The 25,997-nt window shown below is 50.7% G+C and overlaps 1 protein-coding gene across 6 annotated transcripts in view; it reads right to left on the bottom strand.

Moving 5' to 3' along the window:
* Positions 1-25,997, bottom strand: part of ENTREP2 (endosomal transmembrane epsin interactor 2) — a 458,345-nt gene that overhangs the window by 375,796 nt on the left and 56,552 nt on the right. For 3 of the 6 annotated variants that reach the window (XM_062204991.1, XM_062204992.1, XM_062204993.1), the window contains one exon: positions 5,150-5,323. The exons of 2 other annotated variants lie outside the window; for them this stretch is intronic. Coding sequence is in view for 1 of the 4 variants with exons in the window: in XM_062204986.1 (XP_062060970.1) it covers positions 3,457-3,675 (219 nt within the window). In the remaining 3 variants the exon portion in view is untranslated. Of the gene's footprint in view, positions 1-3,456; positions 3,676-5,149; positions 5,324-25,997 lie in introns of those variants that run through there. One more of the 6 variants, XM_062204986.1, reaches the window with a different exon arrangement.

Raw genomic sequence — 25,997 nt, 5'->3', positions numbered from 1 at the left:
AGGACTTCTACCATCCTTTATGGAAATTAACCCAGCAATGCCTAAGAAAATTTCACCTCTCAGTATTCTTTCACAGCCATTCCACTTTGGAGAATTTATTCTCAGAAACAAGCCACAGCATCTCAGGATAGATCCCCAGCATTGTCTGTGAAGGCACAGAGCTGATACAATCAGAATTTCCCAGCAGTAGAATAACTGAATACATTGTAACAATTCATCCTGTGGACTACTACCCAGCCATAAAAGGAATTGGTTAAAAATGATCACAACAACAACATGATCACAACAGGTTGGGAGTATTCATTAGACAATAAAGAAAGAAAGAAGCCACCAAGTAATGTGGGTGGAAGAATCCCATTTTCGCAGTTTTTTTTGTTTTTGTTTTTGTTTTTTTTTTCAAGAAAAGAAACATATTTTGTGTTTGTAAAGCAAAGCTTGGAAGGATGACATTAAACAACTGTGGTGATACTGGTTACCTCTGGGTTCAGAACTGCAATAGAATAAAGCATATTTTTATATATATTTTTGTGTTATTGCAACTAGTATATATTGCTTTTGGGGTATGAAAAAATCCAGCACAGTTGGTGTTAGAGGAAAACACACACACACACACACACACACGAGGGGGAGGGAGAGAGGGAGAGAGGGAGAGAGGTAGCTCCCAATGAGTCTGTCTTTACTAACACACAGAGCTGGCAAAGTGCATAACTCACAAGGTACCTGCTTGTCTCTGGTGTCCTGGCCATCACAGCAAGTAATGCAGTCGCTGGATTACAGCTAACTGTGCAAGCCCCCAGCTCTGCTCAGTCTTCTAAGCTGTTACCATGGGTCATCCCCACTCAAACACAGGCCAGCCATTCACGCACGGGGAAACAGACCCTGCTCCTAGCGGGGGTGCTGGCTCACCCTGCGACAAGTCACTTGCAGGTGGCCCTCAAACGACTGGAACTGCACGGCTCCCCAGCCAGGCCTGTCTGCCCAGCCCCTACTGACCCCCGACTGCCTCCGACTTTGCCCCGGCTCCCCCACTCTTCAACGTCCCCGCCACCCCCAGTGCCACGCCTGCTCAGATCTAGCGCCTGTCTGCGCCTTCCCAGGCGTGACCTGTGCTCTTCCAAAGGGCCAAGGCCAACGTCTTCACCACTGGGCTTTATTCTCTCCCCTTCCGTCTTGGCGGTTAAATCCTGTTGGGAATGTGGCATCTGAAGTCAGAGCAACTGTGCTCAATGCCGCTGCGTGGCCAGGTGACCCTGGGTCAGTAATCCCCTCACCTCAGCTCACCCGGCAGAAGCTGCCAAGAACTGAGACAGGCCAGGAACCGAGAGAGACCTCTCACAGCTGTGCGACAGGGCGAGCCAGGAACCCAGGCCAAATTTGGTGGGACGAAAGTGGCCGAGGCCCTGAACACCAGGAGATGAGGCTCCCCTGGTCACAGAGGGTGGGTTACCCCACGGAGACACTCACCTTCCCATGCAGCTCAGCTATGAGCTCAGCAGGTGTACTGGTTTCTGAGTGATGATTTTTTTCCTAAATAAATGCACCCCCTCCCTGGCACTTTAACTCACCTCTCCATGACTTATAACCCCTACCACAATGTAAAGCCTATGTTAACAGACAGTATGTGTGGAGAAGAATGGCAAAACAAAGTCTGTACATGTTCAGCACGGACGCCATTTTTTCCCTAATATTTTCAATCCAAGATTGGGTGGAATCCACGGATGGGCCCACTACATTCTGTGCTGAAGGAATTTTAAAGGTACCCGTTGCACATTAAGTCTGAAGACAGAAACGAGCCCATGAGAAAACAGACATAAAAGCGGGAGGGAGGGAGAAGGCCACCCCCCCCCCCAAAAAAAAGGTATATTAAAATCTCTAAGATGTCAGCAGCGTTTGTTGGGTTCATTGCTGCTCCCCACAGCCTAAGAGGAAAGAGGGCCCAGAGCAGAACGGGGTGGAATGACTCTGAATCTCGGGAAGTTTGGAACCAACAGCTCATCGCCGTTGAACACAATGACACTGCAGATGCAAAGGGAATTAACCGCTTTACCTGTCTGTTCAACGCGTTCACAGCTGTGCGTTACCTATCTGTAAAACGTGGTACGCGTGCACTTGTCACATACGTGGCTTTTCTACGGTGTCCAACGCGCGCACACACACACACAGTTCCCTGCACACCCTTGAGAGGGCCAATGCCATGGCCAAGGCTAGGAGCCTGGAGCAGCCGGGAGTGCAGCTAACTCAGCAGGCTGCCACCTGTAGGCTGCTCCCAGCAGACAGGAACCTCTGCCCGTCAGACAGACGTGCAAACAATGCACACTCAACAGCGCTGAAGCCGAGGCACAGAGGCGAGCAGCCTGTGCACGCCGAGGATCTGACTCGGGCTCCCCCCTGCTCTGTTATCTGAACCCCAGGAGCTCTGACCGCATCCTGCTCAGCTCCAGGGGCCTCAGCCCCGGTCTGAAAGATACCCTGAAGATTCATACCCCCATCAGCGTGAGCCACACACCTGGACGGGTCAGCGTTCCAGCGCCAGTTCTACTCGGCTCTCTTAAAATGCAAGCTAGGAACTTGATAAATAAATAAAGCTGGGCTTGTTTTAATTTCAAAACCCATGCGCAAATGGCAACACTCATTACAAAGGCCTGGTTTGGATGTGTGGGGAGGAACGAACACACCCGGAGCCGACAGGTTACAGCTCGGCGCCGCCTCCGACGGCGGCGGAGTGCTTGGAGCCGGCGCCTCTCCGAGTATCTGCTCCGCAAACTCCTTTCCCGTTCCCATATGTCCATTTTTCTATTAATACAGGAGAAAAGCAACTTGCAGGAAAACGCCACGAAATGCCAACTATTAACTCTTGGAGACCATCGCTTCTCCAGCAGAGAGAACCGGTCACCCCCGCGGGCTGCGGCTCGGGAAGCACGCCCCCGGCCCACGCAACGCGGTGCGGGTGACTCGGGCACAAGACGTCCCCGCCGTCCTCACTGACCCGCACCCCCGCCCCGGGCTGCGGCCGTCACCAAGGAGACGCGCGCGGACCCGCAGCTCCGCCCTGGGTTCGGATCCCGCCTCCCGCCTCCCACCTCGGACAAGGCAGCTCCGCCGGCCAGGCCGGGTCCCCGCGAGTGCGGGGTCCCCCGGAGGCAGGGCAGCCCCGGCGAGGCGCGGGCCCCTCGGCCGCACGCCCCGGCCGTCGCCCACCCTCCCGAGGCGCACGGCGAGCGCCGAGCTTCGGCCCGAAGCTCCAGGAAAAAGTAACTGCGGAGGTCGGCGCGGTGGGAGAGGGCGCGCGCGGGGCCGCAGGCGCGCGGGTCGCCCCGGAGTTCTCCTGCCCGGAGTTTCCAACTGCAGCCCGCGCGGCCGCCGCTGCGCCCTAGGCGCCGGCGGGGAAGGCCGGGCGGCCGCAGCGCCCCGCGCCCTCGCCCGGAGCCCCGCGCCCGCCGGGCCGCAGACACTCACCGAGAAGCCTGCCCAGAAGGGGCAGGAGTGGCGGACGCGGGCCGAGGTGGTGAGCGCCAGCGCGGCGAAGCTCACGGCCACGATGAGGCATCCGAGCGCCATCTGCGTGGCCCCGAGCACCAGCACGATGCGGGAACGGCCCGGGCACTCGCGCAGGCGGGACAGGCTGCGGGGCGGCGCGGCGGGGCGCGGCGCGCGGGGGCCGCCGGCCGGAGGCATCGCGCCGGGCGCCCGCACGCCTCTCCCGGCTCCCTCCCGGCCCGGCGCGCGCCGCCGCCGCCGCCGCTGCTCACTGAGAGTCCGGGGCAAGTTGCGCCGGGGACGGGGACGGGGACGGAGACGGGCTCCCCGCCGGCCGCGGGGGCTGCGGCGGCCGCGCGCCGGGGGCGGGCCGGGGCGGGCGGGGAGCCGGGTGCCCGCAGCCCCCGCCGGTGCCCGCGCCCATGCCGCCGCCGCCTGCCCGCCCGCTAGCCGGCCGCGCCGCGCTGCGCCCTCTCCCGCCCGCCCCGCGCGCTCCCCGGGCCGAGAGCGGGTGCGAGCGCGGCTGCCGCCGAGCCGGGCGCGAGCTCCGCCGCTGCGCGCTGGGACCGGGCTGGAGCGGGAGCCGGGACCCCGGCAGGGGGCGCGGAAGAGGGCGCAGGTGCGGTCCGAGCGCGGGGCCTCGGCGGCCGCGGGGCTCGGAAAAGAGGAAGGGACCCGGGGGCGGCCACGGCGAGGGCAGCGGCGGGCGGCGCGGAAGGGGCCTGGGAGCCGGCGGAGCCTGCGGCCGGGCCGGGGTGGGCGCGCGCGGCGGCGCGGAGGCGGAGAATTCCGAGCGCCGGGCCCCGAATGTGGCCGCGGGCTGGAGCCCGGCGCCGGCGCCGCAATCCGAGCGCCAGCGCGCTGCCGGCCTGCGCTGCGGGGCTCTCCCAAGCCGTCGGCGGAGAGCTCGGCTAAGACGTCCCCGGGTCACGCGCGGCCAATGCACGCCCGCCTTTCGTTGCGGGGCTTTAGGTGCAAGTCAAAAGTTTGGACCGTTAAAAAATTTCACAAAACGATTCTAAAGGGACAGCATCATAAATAGCCCCCGGACCCCCGCACGCGCTCTTGCCGACACAATTTTTTTTTTGGGGGGGGGGTGTGACTGAGCCTTGGCTTTCCTGGAACGCCAGAGGAACTTGGCGGTGCGGGCTGCCCTACGCTGCGGTGGCACTGAGACTTCCCGTGCGGGAGGCGCCGCGCTGCCCCCCCCCCCCCCGAGGCCCGGGAGCTTGAGGAGTCTGCGGGGATCCCACCCAAGTGGCGGAGGTCAAAGGAAAGGGGGAAGGGCGGGAGGCTTCCCCGGGCCTGGGAGTCCTCTGCTGGGCACCGGCGGCCCGCGGTGTATCCCTGAGGGCTGTCGGAAGCCGGTGCTAGGAATTTCCCCAGCGGGGCTGGACAAGCTTTCTATTAAAATGCAAATTCCCCTTGGAGGGGCCGCAGCTCCAGCCTTTATCAGCCGACACCTTCGCAGGGCTGGGATTTATTTTCCAATTTAGCGGGGTGACCACGGGATGCACAGGAGGTGGGGGTTTCCGCAGATGAAGGGGTGACCCGGGAGTGCTGGCCGTAAGCCAACACGGCCTTCTCCTTTCTTTATCACGCACCAAGCCTCTGGCTGGCATTGTTTAGAGCGCGCCAGAACAAATTCCAATTTCCTGGAGACGTTTTCTACCTCGAAATTCGCGGAGCTGCACTTTTTAAGGGCTTGAAACAACAGCAAAGCATGATCCTGGACTGGCAGGAAATTAGATTCTCGTTGTCATCACCTCCCGGCTCATTCACTCTCCCGACAGAAGTTTATTCGGGCTCTGAGATCCAGAGGTGTTCTCGTAGGTTCTTGGATAGTCTGTGAACAAAACAGAGGATGCCTGTGCCTTCCAGGGCCCCAATAGAGAAACAATAGCCGATGTCTGTGGTTTACCGACATTTTATCCCGCGCAAAAGACGCCCTGGAGGAGGCTGACGTGGTGCGGCAGGTTGAGCACCACCTGCAACATGAGCATTCCGTGTCACCAGGCTGCTCCACTTCCGACCCAGATCCCTGCTGATGCGCAGAGGAGAGCAGCAGAGGACGCCCCTGCCCCCCACTTGAGAGACTGTGATGGAGTTCCTGGCGCCTGACTTGCGGCCATTTGGGCAGTGAACCAGCAGATGGACTCTCTCTCTCTCCCCCACTCTCTCTTTCTCTTTCTCCCTCTCTCTCTCTCCCCCTCACTCCCTCTCCCTCTCTCTCTTCTCCTCACCCTCTCCCTCTGTGTGCCTGTCTCTGTGTGTACCTCAGCCTGTCAAATAAGAAATTTAAAATTTTTTTAAATGTACTAAACATTTACTATGTACCGGACACTGAGTTTATGAAAACAAGCAAAATCAGAAGTCTCTTGGGCCTGGGGATTTTCAGTCCAGTGGGGAGACACAGCCCACAGGAAACTGTTCCCAGGCCAAGTACAGATGGGCTCACTGCTACGGAGGGTAATACACAATGCACCTGCCCCCCCCCCCCCCCCACCGAGAGAAAAAAAAAAAGATAAGGAGATTTTAAAAGCTTTCTCGGCACAACATAGGAAATGGGTCGAGGGTACCCAGGTTGCACATGGAGCATTCAGAGGCTATTGCTGTTTGGCACGAGGTAACTGTTTGGTAAGAAGTCTTCTGGGATGAGGACACAGTAACCCAGTACCCAGCCTTGTGATGGAACCACTGGCCTCTCCCTGGGAGCAAGGAGATAAGCCAGACTTCCCTCTGGTTTCGAGCACCTAGAAATCCCAACCCTGAATTTGGATTAAAGTAATCCTGAATTGCCCAAGATGCTCGGGGCTGGTAAAGGCAATAGGAGCTCCTCTCTGGAGAAAAATAACGTCTTCCTAGGTTTTAAAAGCTCGCCTTTCCTGAACTTCCTCAACAGGGTAAAGGTCAAGCAGGTAAAATTCTAGAGCTAACATTGCAGTCAATGGTGAATGACTAAGTGGCTTTCTCCCAAGATCAGGAATTCAGAAGGATGCCTACATTCACCACTACTACTCAGCACTGAACCAGAAATTCTAGCCAGAGCAATTAGACAAGACCTAATCAATGAAAAGACATACCATGTTCATGGAAAGGCAGGTAATAATAAGATGTCAGCATCCCAAATGCTGTATGGGTTCAATGTAGACCCTATGCAAACTCCAGAATTCCGTTTTGTAGAAGTGCAAAAGTCAATGCTAAAGTTCATGTGGAATTGCAAGGAGCCCCCAAATAGCTGAACAGACTTTTGGAAAAAAAGGACATATTTGTAAGACACTTGCAGACTTCAAAACTTAGAACAAGGCTATTAATTATCAAAATAGTATGGTGCTGGCATAAGGGTACAAATATAAATATAGACCACTGGAATAGAATTGAGGATCCATAAATAAATCCATACATCTAGGCCAAATGGTCTTTGACAAGGTGCCAAGTGTATTTACTGGATAAAGAATGGCCTCTTCAACAGATGGTGTTGGAACAACTGAATTTACACATGTAAAAGAATGAAATTAGATCTCAACCTCATATAATATATAAAAATTAATTTGAAATATATCAAAGATCTAAATATAGGAAAAAATCTATACAACTTTTAGAAGAAAACATAGGTGTAAACTTTTATGACATTGGATCTGGCTGTGGATCTTAGATTTGACAAAAAGCTCATGAGTAACAAAAAGAAAAATAGGTAAGTCATATGTCCTGATAATTAAAAACCTGTTCATCAAAGAACACTACCAATAAAATGGAAAAGATATGCTACAGAAAGGACTATTTGTAAAGCACTTACATGACTAGGGATTAATATTCAGAATATATAAAGAACACCTACAACTCAACAACAAAAAGACAAACTGATATAAAAATAGGCAAATGACTTGAATAGCCACGTCTTCAAGGAAGATAAACAAATGGTCTATGAGAACATGGGAAAAAAATGCTCATAATTGGTCATTAGGGAAATGTAAACCAAAACCACAATGTCACAACACTTCACACCGATTATGTAGGTTATTATTTTATAAACAAACATGCACAAGCCAGAAAATAGCAAGTGGTGGCAAGGGTAGGCAAGGCTAGGCAAGGCTATTCAGCCTGTTCATTACCGAATATCATTCAACTTAAACAAGGAGGAAAATTCAGAGATCCACTGCAGTGTGGACAAAGCTGGAGGACATCAAGCCCGGCAGAAAAGGACAGTGTTCTGGCTCCACTGACGAGAGGAAGCTGGAGTCAGCACATTCACAGAGGCAGAGCGCAGAGTGGTGTCGCCGGGGCTGGGAGAAGCAGGGAAAGGGCAGTTGGTATTCAGCAGGTAGAGCTTCGTCAGGATACGTGAGCAAATTCTGGATGTGGGTGGTGAGTACGGTTGTACATCCATGTAAGTTGAACCTCACGCTGTGGAACTGCACGCCTGAACATGGTTCAAGTGGTAAATTCTATGTTATGGATATTTTTATCATGATAAAAAAAAAAATGAAACACCACTTCACATCCCCAGAATGGCTACAATAATTTTAAAAACTTGGAGAGGACGTGGAAAAACTGCAACACTGGTACATGGCTGGTGGGAACCCAAAATGATGTGGATGGACAAGTCTGGCAGGCCCTCCAGAGTAAGCATTAGCTGGTGACCTGATGACTCCCTCCTAGGTGTGTACCCAACGGAACCCAAGGCAGTGACTAGAACAAACCTCCATCCACCTGCATCCTCTGGTTGTCACTGCCGACCCCAGAGCACGTTTGTGCAATGATTATAATTAGAGGGTTGCAAGCATGGAGAAATCCCTGGACACTGATAAGCAATAATGCATGTATGAAATGGTGACTTGTCTCTGTCTCTTGGGTTTCAGATGTCTATTTCATTACCACCAGCATAATTAAAGGACCACTGAGTGCAGGAGGGGGAGATCTAATTTTGATAGGCCCTTAAATACTTACTACTTCATGGGTTTTGTGATGAGATTTAAATTAGATCGTGAAAATGGAAAAGGATTTTGCAAACACGAACGCACTCTGTGAATGCTGGGTGACTTATCCCGTTAACGGGGAGCTCCTCGCCGGCAGCCACACAGGCTCAGCAGCGCCCGTCGCCCTCTGATGCACCTGGCCCAGTCCCGAGCACACTATTCAGCTACTATTTATTCAGCTCAGTTCTGTATCCTAAACTCGATGTGAAAATTGAAGTTTTTGACCCTCCTGAGCTAACACTGACTACAAGCTTGTGAAATACCCCTGAGAAATAAATGATGCTGGGTTATCCAGGAAGGGTAATGAGGCTAAAAAGAAAGTTCCAGTTATGTTAACTCAACTTGCGTTATTAAATCAGGTTATTAGAACCCTCCATATTGTAATGGTTTCATTAGAATAAGTAGTTACATTCACACACACTGACTCAGGCAAAATTATACATCAAAGAAATGTTTTGCCTTTAGGGAAAAACTATCAAAATTATGAGCCAAACCACATGAGATTTGATCATTCTCATCCATCAACTGAACGGAAAATAATGGAGCAAAATCTGTCATTTGGTTTTGAAGGATGAGAGTCACCTTCAACCGGAACGCCTCCACTAACTTTTTTTTAAGTAAGAACAAAAAGCATCGCTCACAGATAAATGTTGGAAAGCTCTAGAGAAATCAGCATTAGGACTCACTAATCGTCAGTGTCCAGCCTCTGACTGATGGATGGGCCCCGCATCTGCATGGCAGCAGCAGGAGAGGGGCAGCGGCGACTCCCAGGGAGAGCTGGGCCTTCTGCATGCAGACGGCATGTGCCGGGCAGGGGCGCGAAGCACCAGCAGACCCAGCTCTTTCACCACTCTGTGCCAGAGGAACCCTGGCTTTCCATTGTGTTGTGTTGAAAGGCAGAGCGACACAGAGGAGGGGGAAGGGACGGAAGGTAGGAGGGAGGGAGAGAGAGAGAGAGAGAGATCTTCCATCTGCTGGTTCACTCTCCAGATGAAATGGCCACCACAGCCAGCTCTGGGCCAGGCGGAAGCCAGGAGCCAAGTACCACATCCTGGTCTCCCACGTGGCTAGCAGGGGCCTAAGTACCTGGGCCATCTGCTGCTGCCTTTCTGGGCACACAGCAGGAAGCTGGTGTGGAAGCAGAGCAGCTAGGATTCACATTGGCACTCCAAAACGGGACCCCAAAACGGGATACAGGCATCACCAGGGCCTCTTAAGCCACTGGACCACAACACTGGCCCCCGGGCCTTGTATTTTTTTTTTTTTTTTTTGACAGGGAGAGTGGACAGTGAGAGAGAGACAGAGAGAAAGGTCTTCCTTTTGCCGTTGGTTCACCCTCCAATGGCCGCCGCGGTAGGCGCGCTGCAGCTGGCGCACCACACTGATCCGATGGCAGGAGCCAGGTGCTTATCCTGGTCTCCTATGGGGTGCAGGGCCCAAGGACTTTGGGCCATCCTCCACTGCACTCCCTGGCCACAGCAGAGAGCTGGCCTGGAAGAGGGGCAACCGGGATAGGATTGGTGCCCCGACCGGGACTAGAACCCGGTGTGCCGGCGCCGCAAGGCGGAGGATTAGCCTAGTGAGCCGCGGCGCTGGCCCGGACCTTGTATTTTAAGCTTCTGAACAGAAGTGGGCAATTCTGCTGAGAATGGCCTTCCTCACCTTCTAGGCAAACTTTACTCCTCCTTTAGGTCTCTGCTCACACCCCAAAGGCAGGGCAGTAGCACCGTTGGGCACAGACGCCGGCGTCTCACTGCCTCACTGCCTTGGGACAACCCTCAGCCCCACTTCCTGACGGGGTAATAACAGTGCCGACCTTAGGAGTTCCTGGTGAGGATTCAATGAATCTGTTTATCCAGAGCACTTGGGGCAGCACCTGCATGCAGCGAACGCTAAGTGCCAGTTGTCTCACTATTACTCTGTCTGTTCTCTTATTTGAAGGAATTTCTGTGTGAAGTCCAGCTTCTCCCAGCCTTTGTCAGCAAAACAAGTTAGATCAGGAAAGCGCAAAACATGGGCAACGCCCACAGGGTCCACAACCACAAGATGAAGTTAGGTTGGGGCCCCGAATGCTAGAGCAGTGAGATTTCACACCGCTGGTGGAGTCAGAGCAGAAACAGATGTTCTGCAGAGGGGCCCTAGTGTTAGGAAGCCGTCTTCCAGGCCAGCACAGGGGCAGCAGGCCAGGCTGTTTTGTCAATTTTAGTGTAATGACTTGGAGAAGAGAATTCACAACAGGTTTCTCTTTCAGTTCCCATCATGCCCAGAATGGTACCTTATTAGAATCCAAGCTACAGTAAAATTTTTTGAAATTCAAGAAAGAAGTTACATGTTTCACTGTCCTGGCATTTCATGCGCTTCTGTTAGACAATGCTTTGTAGAAGGCGCTGGCACCTCAGACCCTGCATGAGTCTTCATGTTTCTTAGGAACTAATTCCCACTACTACCAGTCAGTACTGTAAGGCCTTTATTGCTTTCAGCCCTCCAATTATATAATTATTTCAATATCCCGGGTCTTAGCCTGTCTGTGTTGCTCTAACTGAACAGCACAGACTGAGAGATCCACTAAGAATAAAACAAGGTCTGGCTCCCAGTTCTGAAGGCTGGGGAGTTCAAGGTCAGGCAGCCACGCCCGGTGAGATCTTTGCTGCTGGTGGGGACTCTGCAGTGTCCCTAGGCAGCCCAGAGCATCCCATGTCTGAGACAGAGCATCCTCGCTCAGGTCTCTCCTCATCCGATAAAGCGGCAGCTCCACTGGCTCAGGGGCCACCATTGTGGCCTCACTGAACCCCAACCCTTCCCCAATACCACGGCTGGATTGGGTTGCCTCAATGAGGGTTAAGCTTCCGCATGAGTTTTGCTGGGAGTTTTCAAACCATGGCACCTTCGGATAAGTGGGTGAACTAAAGAAACTTCAGAAATCACTTAGTGATTTAAGTGTGGGGTCTGGACCGAAACTCTCTGGGAGGTTCCGGATGTGAGTTTAATGACCCTCTACTCTGGGGAGTTCATGGACACCCCTTCCTTACTCTTTTCCTACAGGGATTGAGAAGCATTTGATTCTTAAGGGAGATTATTCAATGAAAGCATGCCAGAGAGACAAAGCCACAAAGCAGATAAAAAATGTATCCCATTATTTTAAAACAATAGACAATGAAAACAACAGACAGTTGAAAGCAATAGACAATTAAAATAGTAGGAAATCAAAAGGAACAAAAACTATTTAAAACTATATTCAAGAAAATAATCCTGAATTTTTTCTGTACTGGACACTATCAAACCAGAACGGCCTTGACCAAAATACAGTGTGATACAATTCCAGGACTGTGAAGTAACAGAAAAGACATCCTTCATGGATGAGACCAAAAGGACAGGTAGTTTGTAAGGGAAATAAAACATCTGACAATAATGAATTGGGCCAGAAAACAATGTAGAAGCATTTTTAAAACAATAAAACAAAGAAAACATCACTCAAGGATTTTTATATTCAGGGAAGCTGAATTTCAGCTAAAAGGTCACAATCATCAATATGGGAGAATTTAGGGAATCTTCTTCCTATAAATCCTTTTAAAGAGTCTTAGTGAATGAATTTCAAACAACCACAATAATGACCGTGGCACTGACAAAGGAGGAGAGCATTAACTATTCAGCTCCTTTTAGAATTAAGACTAAATAAGGGTGCCCAGCGCTGTGGAATAGCGGGTAAAGCCTCCGCCTGCAGTGCCGGCATCCCACATGGGCGCCGGTTTGAGTCCCAGCTGCTCCACTTCCAATCCAGCTCTCTGCTATGGCCTGAGAAAGCAGTGGAGGATGGCCCATGTTGCTTGGGTCCCTGAACCCACATGGGAGACCTGAAAGAAGCTCCTGGCTCCTGGCTTCAGATCAGCGCAGCTCCAGCTGATGCGGCCAATTGGGGAGTGAACCAGTGGATGACGGAAGACCTCTCTCTCTGCCTCTCCTCCTCTCCTCTCTCTGTGTAACTCTGACTTTCAAATAAATAAATAATCTTTTAAAAATAAGACTAAATAAGTGGGGCCAGCGCTGAGGTATAACGGGTAAAGCCACTCCCTGCAGTGCTGGCATCCCATATAGGCGCTGGTTCCAGACCCAGCAGCTCCGCTTCCAATCCAGCTCTCTGCTATGGCCTGGAAAAGAGTGGAGGATGTCCCAAGTGCTTGCGCCCCTGCATCCACGTGGGAGACCCAGAAGCTCTGGGCTCCAGGCTTCCAATAGGCTCATCTCTGGCCATTGTGGCCATTTGGGGAGTGAATCAGAGGATGGAAGACTTCCTTTCTCTCTCTCTCTCTCTCCCTCTCTCTCTCTGCCTCTCTATAACTCTTTCAAATACATAAATAAAGGCAGAATTACTGAGAAACAGAGAGAGAGATCCTCCATCTGTTGGTTCACTACCCAAATGGCAACAATGGCTACAGCGGGGCCCAGCTGGAGTCAGGAGCCAGGAAGTCCATTCAAGTCTCTTGTGTGGGTAGCAAGGGCCCAAGCTCTTGGGCCATCTTCTGCTGCCATCCCAGGTGCATTAGCAGGGAGCTGGATCGGAAGTGGAGCGGCTGAGACTCAAACCTGTGCACATGTGAGATGTCAGAGTTGCTGGCAGCAGCGTAACCAGCTGCACGACACCAGCCCCAAAACAGAAGACCCTAAGTGTTTCCACCACACACAGCGAAATGATCAATGTATTAAGTAACTTGACTGTGGTAATCATTTTACATGTATCAAATCATCACATCTACATCTTAGATGTATACAATTATGTTTACCAATTACACCTCCAATAAAGCAGTAAAGACAAGGATAAAAAAGCAATAAAATAATTTGACACTCCTGTTCATGGCGTCAGTAATCTCCCTAGGCTCTAGTCATGAGTTGCCAAGGGTATGGAAGCCTTTAGGGTTCGCCGACTTTGATCTTATTCTGATAGGGTCATAGTCAAAGTGGAAGTTCTCTCCTCCCTTCAGAGAAAGGTACCTCCTTTGATGGCCCCGTTCTTTCCACTGGGATCTCACTTGCAGAGATATTTCATTTAGGTCTTTTTTTTTTTTTTTTCAGGGTGTCTTTGCTTTCCATGCCTAAAATACTCTCATGGGCTCTTCAGCCAGATCTGAATGTGTTAAGGGCTGATTCTGAGGCCAGAGTGCTATTTAGGACATCTGCCATTCTATGAGTCTGCTGTGTATCCCGCTTCCCATGTTGGATCGTTCTCTCCCTTTTTGATTCTATCAGTTAGTATTAGCAGACACTAGTCTTGTTTGTGTGATCCCTTTGACTCTTAGACTTATCAGAGTCATCAATTGTGAACTGAGATTGATCACTTGGACTAGTGAGATGGCATTGGTACATGCCACCTTGATGGGATTGTATTGGAATCCCCTGGCACATTTCTAACTCCACCATTTGGGGCAAGTCCAATTGAGCATGTCCCAAATTGTACATCTCCTCCCTCTCTTTTTCCCACTCTTATATTTAACAGGGGTCACTTTTCAGTTAAAATTTAAACACCTAAGAATAATTGTGTGTTAATTACAGAGTTCAACCACTAGTACTAGAACAACAACAACAACAACAGCAGTCACTGTGTACTTACATCTCATGTGGGATCTGTCCTTAATGTGTTGTCTAATGTGAAGTGATGCTATAACTAGTACTAAAACAGTATTTTTACACTTTGTGTTTCTGTGTGAGTGCAAACTGATGAAATCTTTACTTAGTATATACTGAATTGATCTTCTGTATATAAAGATAATTGAAAATGAAAAAAAAAAAACCTGGTGTTAAATTGGAAATTGCATAGAAAATTAATCAATTTTTTTAAAATATCATGTAGGATCTCTGTCCTTAATGTGCTGTACACTGTTATTTAATGCTATAACTAGTACTCCAACAGTATTTTTCACTTTGTGTTGCTATGTGGGGACAAACTGGTGAAATCTTTGCTTAATATATACTGAACTGATCTTCTGTTTATAAAGAGAATTGAAAGTGAATCTTGATGTGAATGGAAGGGAAGAGGGAGCGGGAAAGGGGAGGGTTGTAGGTGGGAGGGAAGTTATGGGGGGGGGGGAAGCCATTGTAATCCATAAGCTGTACACTGGAAATTTATATTCATTAAATAAAAGTTTAAAAAAAGCCATGAAATAGTAGTTTCCTTGCTGATGTCGAGTTAAAGATGAAAACAAATTATTTTGTTTTCTTATAGACACCTAATTACATCAGAAACTAGTAAATGCCTCAGAAAATAAGTGAAAATGAATGTTTTATAAGCTGATAGGAACCAAAAATAAGTGTGAAATCCTCTTTGTAAAAGGTTTGCTTATGCACTTTCATACCCTTATATACATTCTGCTTATATAAGAAGTTCAGCATCACCCCGATTTGTCAGGAAGTGTGTCAATTTTCAAAATAATTTATTCACTGGAATTTATCACCGTTCATTTTTAAATCACAGTTGTGTGAAACCCTCTAGAAAATAAAAAGAAGCGGCCAATGAACACATGAAGGATGCTCACAAGGCTCGGGAGATGCAGATCCAAACCACACCACATCGCACCACCAAAGCAGCTGCCGCACGAAGGACAGCGGCAAGCGCTGGCCAGGCCACAGGACACGGACCTCCCTGTGTGCCGGTGAGAATGCAAAACGGCATGGCCACCTCGGGACAGTCTGACAGCCACTCGCCACGACAGCCACTCGCCGCGTTCAACGTTGAGTTACCCTGTGACCCGCCGATTCCTGTCACACCTAAGAGAACTGAAAATATTTTCCTGCAAAAATTTGCATATGAATATCGATAGCGTGATTATTCATGATCACCACTCCAAAAGAAATAATCTGCATATCTCTCCATAGATAGTTGGACAAAATGTGGTATTTTGAAACTAAGGAATGCTTTCAGCCATTCAAAGGACGTAAGTACCAATCGTGCCACGATACAGATGAAGTGTGCAATGCGAGGCTGCATCAAAGAACCAGCCACCGCGGCCACACCGACACCCCTCCACTGACGCAAAATATCCAGTGGTGGCAAACCCAGAAAACAGACTAGCAGCCATCAGTGCTGTGGGGAGGAATGGGACGTTCAGCTGATGGCACAGGTGTCTTTCTTGGGTGAGGAAAATGTTTTAAAATCAGGGGCAAGCATCTGGTACAGCACTTAAGCTGCCAGTTAGGAGGCCTACACCCCGTGTTGGAGTGCCGGGGCTCCACACCCAGCTCCAGCCCCCGATTCCAGCTGTCTGCTCTTGCAGACCCTGGGAGGCAGCAGGCGACACCACACGTGTTGGAGCTCCTGCCACCCATACGGAGAACCTGGATTGAGTTCTTGGCCCCCAACGTCAGTCTGCCTCAGCCATGGACAGTGCAGGCAACTGGGGAGTGAATGAGCAGATGGGAGTTTGTCTCTCTGCCTCTCTCTCTCCCTCCCTCTCAAACTTTTTTTTTTTTTTTTGACAGGCAGAGTGGACAGTGAGAGAGAGAGAGACAGAGAGAAAGGTCTTCCTTTGCCATTGGTTCACCCTCCCCAATGGCCGCTGCGGCTGGCGTGCTGCGGCCGGCACACCATGCTGGTCCAAAGCCAGGAGCCAGGTGCTTCTCCTGGTCTCCCATGGGGTGCAGGGCCCAAGCACTTGGGCCATCCTCCACTGCACTCCCGGGCCACCGCAGAGAGCTGGACTGAAAGAGGAGCAACCAGGACAGAATCCGGTGCCCCAACCGGGACTAGAACCCGGTGTGTGGGCGCCGCAGGCAGAGGATTAGCCTATTGAGCCACGGCGCCGGCCCCTCTCAAACTTTTTAAAAAAAATTTGATAAATAATAAATAAAATTAGATCGTGGTTACAGATGCAAAACTCTGTGACTACAGCAAAAACAATGAATCGTATACTCGACAAGCGTGAATTTTATGGTATATGAATTATGTTTCAGTAAGGCTGTTATTTCTAAAAAGACCAAATGACTGTCACAAAGGAAGAATAGTGTATGGTTATATGCTCGGAGTGTAGATAGTTGGCTCTTTTGCAAAAAGGGTTGAATGGGGAGAACAGATGCAAAAACTGAACTGTTTTTAGCAATTAATGTTGGTGGCAGTATTAGGCCAGTGAGATACCTGGCATAATGTGGGATTAGGCAAATTGAGATATAAGATAGTCTCCTTCTACGCCCCCCTGTGTTCCCCAGGGCCAGATTCTCAGGGTGGAAGGAGGAAGAGATGGAATAAGAGGGGTCTTCAGAAAGCCCATGGAAAATGCATATTATGAAAAAATTATGCATAGATTTGAAATTATTTTTCAATCAAAATAAATGTATCCTTTAATCCCATTGTTAATGAACTTTCTGAAGTACTGTCATATAGGCTAGGTTACATAAAATGCTGGTACTCCTGACTTGGAATTAGGGATAGCTATAGCTGTATGAATTCATGAGATGTCTTCTCTATCTATGTTGCTAATTCTATGTGTGTATGTGTGTGTAGTCTGTGTGTGTGTGAGTCTGTGTGAGTTTGTGTATGTCTGTGTGTATATGTGTGTCTCTGTGTGTGTGAGTCTATGTAAGTCTGTTTGTATCTGTGTGTGTGTATCTGTGTGAGTCTGTATGTATATGTGTCTGTGTGAGTTTGTATATGTGTGTATATATGTGTGCCTCTGTGTGTGAGTCTGTGTGTGTGAGTCTACGTAAGTCTGTGTGTATCTGTGTTTGTGTGTGTATCTGTGTGTGTGTATGTGTGTTTCTTGGCTCTGTCCACTGAGAAAGCCTAGAAACGGTGACCCATCCAGTAGCAACGGAAGTCCCAAGCACTCAGGTGACGGTTTTGCACTACCATTTCTCAATTTCTGATATAGGGTCTGGATCACACCACACAGCAATGTCACACGGAATGAGGAGCTGACTTCAGATGTTTCTACTTACTAGACGTGGAAAATTGTGGGTGTCCACAGGAAACTCATTGTAACATATTCAAATCTATCACAGAAGTTCAAATCCAGTCCATAATGACAGTTTCTGCCCTCAGAGGGTAATAGAGAAACACAACTTAACATCTCAAAAACTGGTAAATAGGAAAAAAAAAAAGTTAGGAGAGATGGGCATTTGGCAGAGTGGTCAAGAAGGTGCTTGGAACACCCACATCCACACCGGAGCACCTGGCTCCACTTCCTACTCCAGCTTCTTGCTAATGCACACTCCAGAAAGCAGCAGGTGATGGCCGGAGTGCTTGGGGCCCTGACATCAATATGGGAGACGCAATTGGAGTTGCAGGCTCCTGGCTTTGGCCTGGTCCAGCCCTGGCTGCTGCAGGAATTTGAGGATTGAACCAGCTCTATCTTTCCAATAAAATGAAAATAAGAATTTATAAAAAGAAGGAAAGAAATAAGTTTGAAATTTATCTGGTATTTTCTATATGAACTGTAACACTAGGAAATCAGATACAAGTTGAGAATCTCTTATCCTAAATACTTGATTGGAACCAGAGGTGCTTGAGATTTTGAAATTTTTTTGTCTTTTGGAATATTCACATAGATATAATGAGATATCTTAGGGATAGGATCCAAGTCTAAACAAAAAATTTATTTATATCTTTTATCTATTGTATACACATAGCTTGAAGGTAATTTTATACAATTTGTTTAATAATTTTGTGCATGAAACAAAGTTTCAATGTCTAGAATTTTCCACTTTTGATGTTGTGTTTGTGTTCAAGAAGTTTTGTGTCTTGGAACATTTTGAACTTCAGATTTTTAAACTAGGGACAGTCAACCTCTAGTGGTTGTGGGGAAGTAAGTGCCTTTTATCATAATATTTCAAGCAATAGTCAAAAAAGAAGTACTGAATAAGATATCGATATTGGCGGCCCACAGTGAATTGACAGACACCAGCTTTGAGCATCCGTCCTGCCACACGGGAAGAGTACATGCGAGGCGTGCTTTGCCTCCTGATGAAGGCGCACATCCTGTATACGCTGCAAAGGAGCGGAGCCTGACTCCCGCCCAGTCTCCAGTCCCAGCAGTCAGAGAACGTGAACTTCACCAAGGGGCTGCACTAGGCAGACGCCTGACTGCAGGGGTCCCGGGCTTTCCCACAGATAAACTGTAGGGAACAGGGCGGGGGGTGGGGCAGGGACTGAGGAGTAAACGAGACTTGAAAGGAATATTACAATTTTCCAAATGGGCAAGAATAAACTGTGGTGTCCAGGAGTAGATGTTTGAGTGCTGGGTCGATCAGGAAGTGAGAGGGAGTGATTTCTGTCATCAGAGAGTGACGGCTTCGGAGGGCAAGACAAGGGGCTTTGTCACTGGGATGGGGCACCTGGAGGGAATTCTAGGGCAGTTGGCAAAGTTAAATCTCCTGACCTGAGTGGTGGTTACAATGTGACTTACCTTACAATAATTTATCCAGTTCTACACTTGATTGGGGTAGATTTCTATTTCTGTTTTACCCAACCCTATAAAGGTCTTTAAAAAAAAAAAAAAAGATTATTTGAATGGCAGAGTGACATAGATAGGGAGAGACAGAGATCTTCTATCCAGTGGCTCACTCCCCAGATGGCCACAATGGCTGGGTCTGGGCCAGGTCAAAGCCAGGAGCCTGGAACTCGGTTCTGTTCTCCCACATGGGTGCAGGGGCCCACGTACTTGGGTCATCTTCCACTGCTTTCCTAGGTGCACTGGCTGGGAGCTGGGTTGGAAATGGAACGGCCTGGACTCAAAGCAGCACTCGAACACGATGCCAGCATCACAGGGGTGGCTTAGCCCACTGTGCCACCACGCCAGCCCATGGAAAGCTTTGAAAACTCTCCCCGCAAGAGCATGTTTGTTCAGTCCCACAGAAAAGCCTCACGGTCTTGGCTCATCCAAGTTCAGCTTCTCCTGTCATGGCTTTGGTGTGTGCATTGGAAAGCACATTTCTAAACACCTCAATTTTGTGTCTGACATCACCAACAAAGACGTGTGCACGCTCTCCCGGAATCTGCCTCTGTACGTCCTCATCCATCAGGGAAAGTGGCTGCATATCACGTTCCAGATGGTGCCTGACAAGCAGAGGAAGCCGCAGCTGGGAACACCTCCCTCGGCTTCCGCAGCCTTCCAGATGCTAACAGACACTGTCTGCCCGCTGCCGATGGAGAGCTCTTGGATGTCAATCTCTTCTCCCAGCCTCAAGCTGGAGCAGACGAGTCAGGATGGGCAGTTGCAAGACACAGTGGGGGAAAAAATTCCGCAGGGTTGGAATCAAAACCTCTGGCTGCAGCAGCCAGTCTCCACAGCTCTGTAGCCATGGCAGGCACATCGCTGGATGAGTCAGACTCAGCACTGAAAATGCAACGTCTGAGGGAAGTTTCTTAGCATGGAAGGTTAACTGTGGCTGTGTGGTTTTGGAGGTTCACAGTCCTAGATTGGCAGCCCCATTAGCCTGGCGTCTGGGGAGGGCAGTGGGTGGCAGGGGAGGCACGTGGCCAGCCAGGAAGCAGGGGCAGGGGAAGCCCACTGCTCCTCCCTGTTTGTATCTATAAAGCCACCATGGTTTACTCACAGGGTTCCATCTCAGCAACTTAATCCAATCTAATCACTTCCCAAAGACCCCCCTCCCCTTCAGACAGCACACCACATTGCCGCCCTAGGAGGACCAGCAATCTGCGACTTCAGGATCCAGCCATCTGCGTGACTGTGCAAACTCTCGCCATCCACTTCCTCATCCGGGCAGCAGGGATACGTGGGGATCCTGTGAGCCTCAGAGGAGGAGCTAAGCGGAAAGACAACTTGTGGGCTTCAACATCAGACCTGGGAGCTGCCTTCAGCCTCCGCACTGAGAACTCCTTTCTCTAGGCTATGGCCTACAGGAACGAGTCAGCCACATGCATGAGGGTGCTTCAACCAGTGCATGAAAACGGAATTTAAAGAGAAGTGTGGGGACCAGCATTGTGGCACAGCAGGTCAAGCTGCCCGCCTGCAATGCTGGCATCCCATCCAAGTGCCAGTTCGAGTCCCGGTGGTTCCACTTCCAATCCAGCTCCCTGCGAATGCGCCTGGGAAAGCAGCAGAAGATGGCCCAGGTGCTTGGGTCCTGTCACCCATGTGGAAAACCTGAATGGAGTTCCAGGCTCTTGGCTTCAGCCTGGCACAGCCCTGGCTGCTGCAGCCATTTGGGGGAATGAACCAGCTGATGTATGATCTCTCATTTTCTCTCTGTCTCTCTGTCTCTGTCTCTCTCTCCCTAATAAATAAATAAATCTTTTCTGAAAATCAGTTTATTCTGGCATGAAAAAATAAACTTTGGGAAGTTTTTCCATAGTACACATTTATCATGAATTTTGAAAATTCTATTTATTCTATTTATTTTTATTTGGAAGGCAGAGAGAGAAAAGACAGAGAGGAGATAGAGATCTTCCATCTGCTGGTTCATCTGCGTGTGCCTGTAACATCAGGGGCTCTGCCAGGCAGAAGCCAGGAGTTTGGAATTCAGTCCAGGTCTCCCACCTGAGTGACCAGGACTCAAGGACTCGAGCCATCACCTGTTGCCTCCCCGGATGTGTGTGAACAGGAAGCTGAATTGGGAACAGAGCCAGGACTCAAACGCAGGCACTCTGATATGAGAGGCAGGGGTCCCAAGCAGCAGCTTACCCCCTCACTCTTCTGTGAACCTTCAGAAGTCTCCTCGTGTCACTGTCCCATCACACACGTGTGCACACTCACAGACACACACAGCACCTCAGTGCACCGTGGAAGGCCCTGCAGCACGGCCACCAGGAAGTGGAGGAGCAGACAGCTGCAGTGGACAACTTGGAAGCCTCAGGGAGTCTCAGAGCCATCTGGTCCCCAGAGCGCCACACTGTGTCCCTGCTGAAGAGCCTGGGGTTCAATGGCCAGCTCCCAGGGCTGCCCAGGGTCAGCAAGAAGCCCACAAGACTCCGGCCTCACCCCTGCCTGCTCTGCACTCGGCGTCACCCATTCTCTGTCTCGGTGCCATATGTAAAGAGCTCCTTTCACAGGTTCTCAAAAAGGCAAGGCAACAACACCCAAACGGTGTCTTACGGATGAGAAAAAAGACCGAGAAACGACAGGAGACCGCCCAGCCTTATCCCTTAGTGAGGGGAGGATGGGGGCCAGAAGTAGTCCATCCAGACCACAGGTCAGCACCCTTCCCATGTGGAGATGAGCCAGCCACAGGGCCCCAGGGATGGGGGGGGGGGGGGCTGAACAAGGACCCTCCGTCCAGGGCCTAAGGGAACCGGTGAGAGCCGGCTCACCACCACTCACCAGGCCCAGAACTCTGCGCTGGGGCTTGTCTCTTTCACATTTGCTAATGGCACCAGGAGGCTGCACGCTCCGGCCTCAGCCCCGCCTCCAGCACCGCCGAGGCCAGTGCCAGGGTTCTCCTGCTTCTTCCCTCGTCCCCCTTTCAGGAAGTCCTCGTACTTCAGCCAGGCTTCTCAGAGCTCTGGTGGGCAGGGGGCAGACGGGACAGTTTCCGGTGGCGTCCACCAGCAGAACTGTGGGGGCTTTTCCAATGGACTGTGACTTCCGAGCGTGGAAGGACTAGAAGCTGCGACAGCTCGTCCAGGATGCTAGGTGCCATTTAGGAAGTCACTCCCCTGGTGACATTTTGTAAATTGCGTGGTGACTTAGTGAAGGGAGGCTGCCCTTTGGTGTTTCAGAGCAGCAGAGCCGGCCAAGCACTGTGCTGGTGGCCGACAGCCTGGACTGCCCGGCTTCGTGGGCCCAACCCACAGAGAAAGTTTCCTATTGGAAATGAGACCCAGTTGAATTCTAATTCGTGGAGAAGGGAGACATCAAGGATCCTTGGGCAGTCATAGGCTCCTCCCTGTCTTCAAGGAGCACAGTGCTCACGTGGCCGCCGGGTCTGTGAACGTTTCCAGAGGGAAATGGTTTTCAGAGAACAGAGGAACGTGTTAGCTTCGCGGCTCCCAGAAGCCCCTTTGAAGGGCGCAAAGCAGGAAGCAGGGGCAGGCTGAGTGATTGATGGAGTTCTATGTTGAAAGATACAACTCACCGGGGTTTGAAGGGACCCAGACATTCATAAGCACACCGTAAGAACCCTGCGCTTTATCACCGGTCTAACATGACTGCTTGCTAATATGCAAATGACGTCCCAGGAGACTCAGAGCTTAACAAACGGCTGTGTAACCGGGAGCTGTTAGTACTGTCCACCCTGGTCCCGTGCACCCATTAAATCTTCAGACCTCATGTCACATGTTCGTTTGCCACTCCCCCTGATGGAGAGTTTATTAAATATGATTTCTCATTTCTTCCTTTCTGAAAACATCCCTTTTTTTCTCCCCGAAAAAATCTTTCAAAAAAACCCAGCAACTTTACCAAAAGATTCGGGCAAAGCTGTCTGTGCTCCACGGGGCTGCGGCAAGTCAGTTTCTTCAGAATAATTGATTTCCTTGAGATTCTGCAATCTTCACCTCTCAGCTTCAGGTGGCTGCTCTGGGGGGGGGGGGGGGGGCTGGTGCCAGAAGGCACCTGCGGGTCTGCCCACCCTCATGCCCAGGAGGCTGGTGCCGGAAGGCAGCCTGTGGTCTGCCCACCCTCACCTGATCCTCCCCCTCCAGGGGGAAGATCGGACCACTCAGGGACTCCCCAGAAGACCAGCTCAAGTCCTAACCCCTAGGACCTTGAATGTGACCTTATTTGAAGATGGACACGGCAGGTGTGGTCGGTTAGGAGGAGGGCACTAGAGTGGGCCCCAATCCAAAACGACCAGTGTCCTTATGAGGACGCACAGATGCCTCTTCAAACCAAGTGGTGCGTCCACACGCCAAGGAATACCAAGGCTTGCTGGCAAACACAGAACAGAAAGAGGCCAGGGCACACTCTTCCATACAAGTTCCAAAGGGAATACGGCCCTGCCGACACCTTGACTTGGGACTTGGAGCCTCCAAAACTGTGAGACAACAAATCTCTGCTGTTTTAAGCCACACACCTCTGTATCCATGGGCTTCTAATTCACAGACTGAACCAGTGCAGATCCAAATTGTTGGGAAAAATCTGCATGTGTACCGGACATGTAAGACTCCTGTTTTATGATCATTCCCTAAAAACCAGTGTGACACTATCTATGGGGTAATTACATCAAATCAGGCGTTATAAGCATTCTAGAATGATATAAAGCATACAGGAAGACTGCAGAGGTTATGTGTAAAGGCTATGCCACTTTACATAAGAGACTTGGGTTTTTATACCCACAGGGTCCCTAGCATACTACCCTTGGATCCCAAGGGACAACCCTATGTTGTCATGATTGCCCTAGCAGATACACAACCCTTGCTCCTCTACTTCTTGGCTCTGTGGGTCCCCAGGCAAAGGTGAGGGTTCACTCAAGTAAAATCTGATCTTTCATATCCATCTCTCACTTATGGCAAAGCCAGGTAAGTCGGTCTCATGAAAATCCCACAAGTCTGGGTTCACGGTGGGGGGCATCTGTCTTGTTTTCTGCTGCCATGACAGAACATCAGTGCCTGGGGGTGTATAAAGAAATCTAATTCTCACCATTCTGAGAGCTTTAGAGTAGCACGTCGAGGTGCTGGCATCTGATGCGGGCTGTCTTACTCTGTCTCCCTGTGGCAGAAGGCGAGAGGGCAAGAGAGGGGAGGGGACCTAACCCCCTTTCACAAGGAAGCTGCTCCTGCGGTAACTAAGCCATCCTACCACAAGACTCACCCAGTCGAGGGCAGAGCCCTTGCAGCCGGCTCACCTCTTCCAGGCCTCACCTCCGAATGCCGTTGCATTGAGGATCAAGTTTCCAAGAGAGGCTCTCTGGAGGTCTTGCCAAATCCACAGCTTTCCACACCGGGACACCAGATTTACATCCTTCTCAGACACCAGCTTCGTTCATGGCATCCAACAGCCCCCAGATCCTCACTCATTCTCACACCAACTCAAAAACACCAAGTCTAGAGTCTCATGTACGTCAGACATGGGTGAGACTCGCGGGGGATTCGCCCTGATGCAGACCACCTCCAGCTGCGAGTCTGAAATTCAGCAAGTTCCCTGCTTCCCGATGCAATGGGGGGACGGACGTCACCCTTCCAAGAGGGAGCAGGAAGAAAGGAGACAGGAGGGACAGGCCCCGAGTAAGTCCAACTGGGCGAGCACCACCAAGCATTAAGGCCCCAAATAGTTCAGTGTGCCCAGGGCTGAGGGCCCAGGACTAGCACATCCGGATTCTGGCAGGTCGGAGAGCAACCTGGAGCCATTTGTGTGGTCACAGCTCCTTTGCTCACAGTGGGGGTGAGACATGCACAAGGAACAGCCATTCGCCCCCAGCGGCATGGAGCCACAGAAGATATGTGTCTTTGTGTCCATGGTAGCAGCTGGACACACACAGAGCTATCTACATACATCAATATACATCCACTCATAGCCATATACTGCCACACATAGCCACATAACAGCCATGCATAACCACATACAGACACGTATCCACTTACAGCCACATACACATGTCCACATCCATCCAAAAGCAGTAGCTTGTAGCCATGCCTCCCCTGCCCCTCAATTGCTTATATGGGCTTACAGACAATGGGCCCAGAGTCAAAGTGTTACATAGTAGGGCTGTGGGTAGCTGTCCAAGCAGGTGAATCTGTCAGTTACCATAACAACGGTTACCATAGAGGCACAGAGATAAGGGGGCAAGGGCATAAGACGTGGGAACTTGACAACTTTCCCTTCCTAAGTTCATCTTCTCCACAAGCTTCCTTGATCTCATGAGCACACAGGGTAGGCCCAGGCAGCTCTGCTCTGTGGCTTTGCTGGGCTCAGCAGCTCTCACAGGTCGGATGGAGGCTTGGGCCTGCAAGTCTCCCAGGCTGGCATTGCCTGCTGGAGTCTCGGGGGTGGCCACACCTCCATGGCTCCACTAGGCCCAGTCAGGACTCTGCAGCAGCTCAGACCTCGAAGTTCCACTGGACTGTGCTCCACCCCTGCGCCCAGAGTTGGAGATAAAACTAGGAGGAAGCCACGCCCCTACAGCTGTGCGTTGTGCACACCTGCAGAATTAGCAGCATGTGGACACAACCAAGGCAGATGTCTTGTGCCTTCCAGGGCAGCAGGTTAAGCAGAACCGGGGTGCACTGAAGAAGATGAGGAGCAGTGCAGCAGAATGCGGGGAGTAGAGGCTGGGCACCCCCAGGCAGCAAGCCTCAACATCCTGGGGGCAGCGGAGGCCTCCCCTCTGACACATTTCCTTCTCCCTGGCCCTGGCACCCTGGGCCTGGCATGCAGAGCTGGCATCGGCAATCCCCCAGGTGCCTTTGCGGTCCTTTCTCTCTTTTCTTGATGACTAGCCCTGGCTTTCTCCCACCCATGCCGGTCTATTTGGCAAGAGATTTGCTGGATCTGTGTTGCTCGGCCACACCCGTAGCGCGCACGACCCTAACACACCTGCTGCTCTTCACAGGCCAGCCTGAGAGTTTTCCAGGTCTTTCCCTGCTGTTTCCCTTTGAAGTGTAATCTCTGGGCCATTTCTCGCTTTGCATGCCTCGGTATAGCAGTTAAGAGAAGCCACACTGCAGCCTGC

This window comes from Lepus europaeus, chromosome 11 (genome assembly GCF_033115175.1).
Source record: "Lepus europaeus isolate LE1 chromosome 11, mLepTim1.pri, whole genome shotgun sequence".
Taxonomy (NCBI): Eukaryota; Metazoa; Chordata; class Mammalia; order Lagomorpha; family Leporidae; genus Lepus; species Lepus europaeus.
The sequence above is the reverse complement of the archived record's forward strand: the minus strand, read 5'-3'. Positions and strand labels throughout refer to the sequence as shown.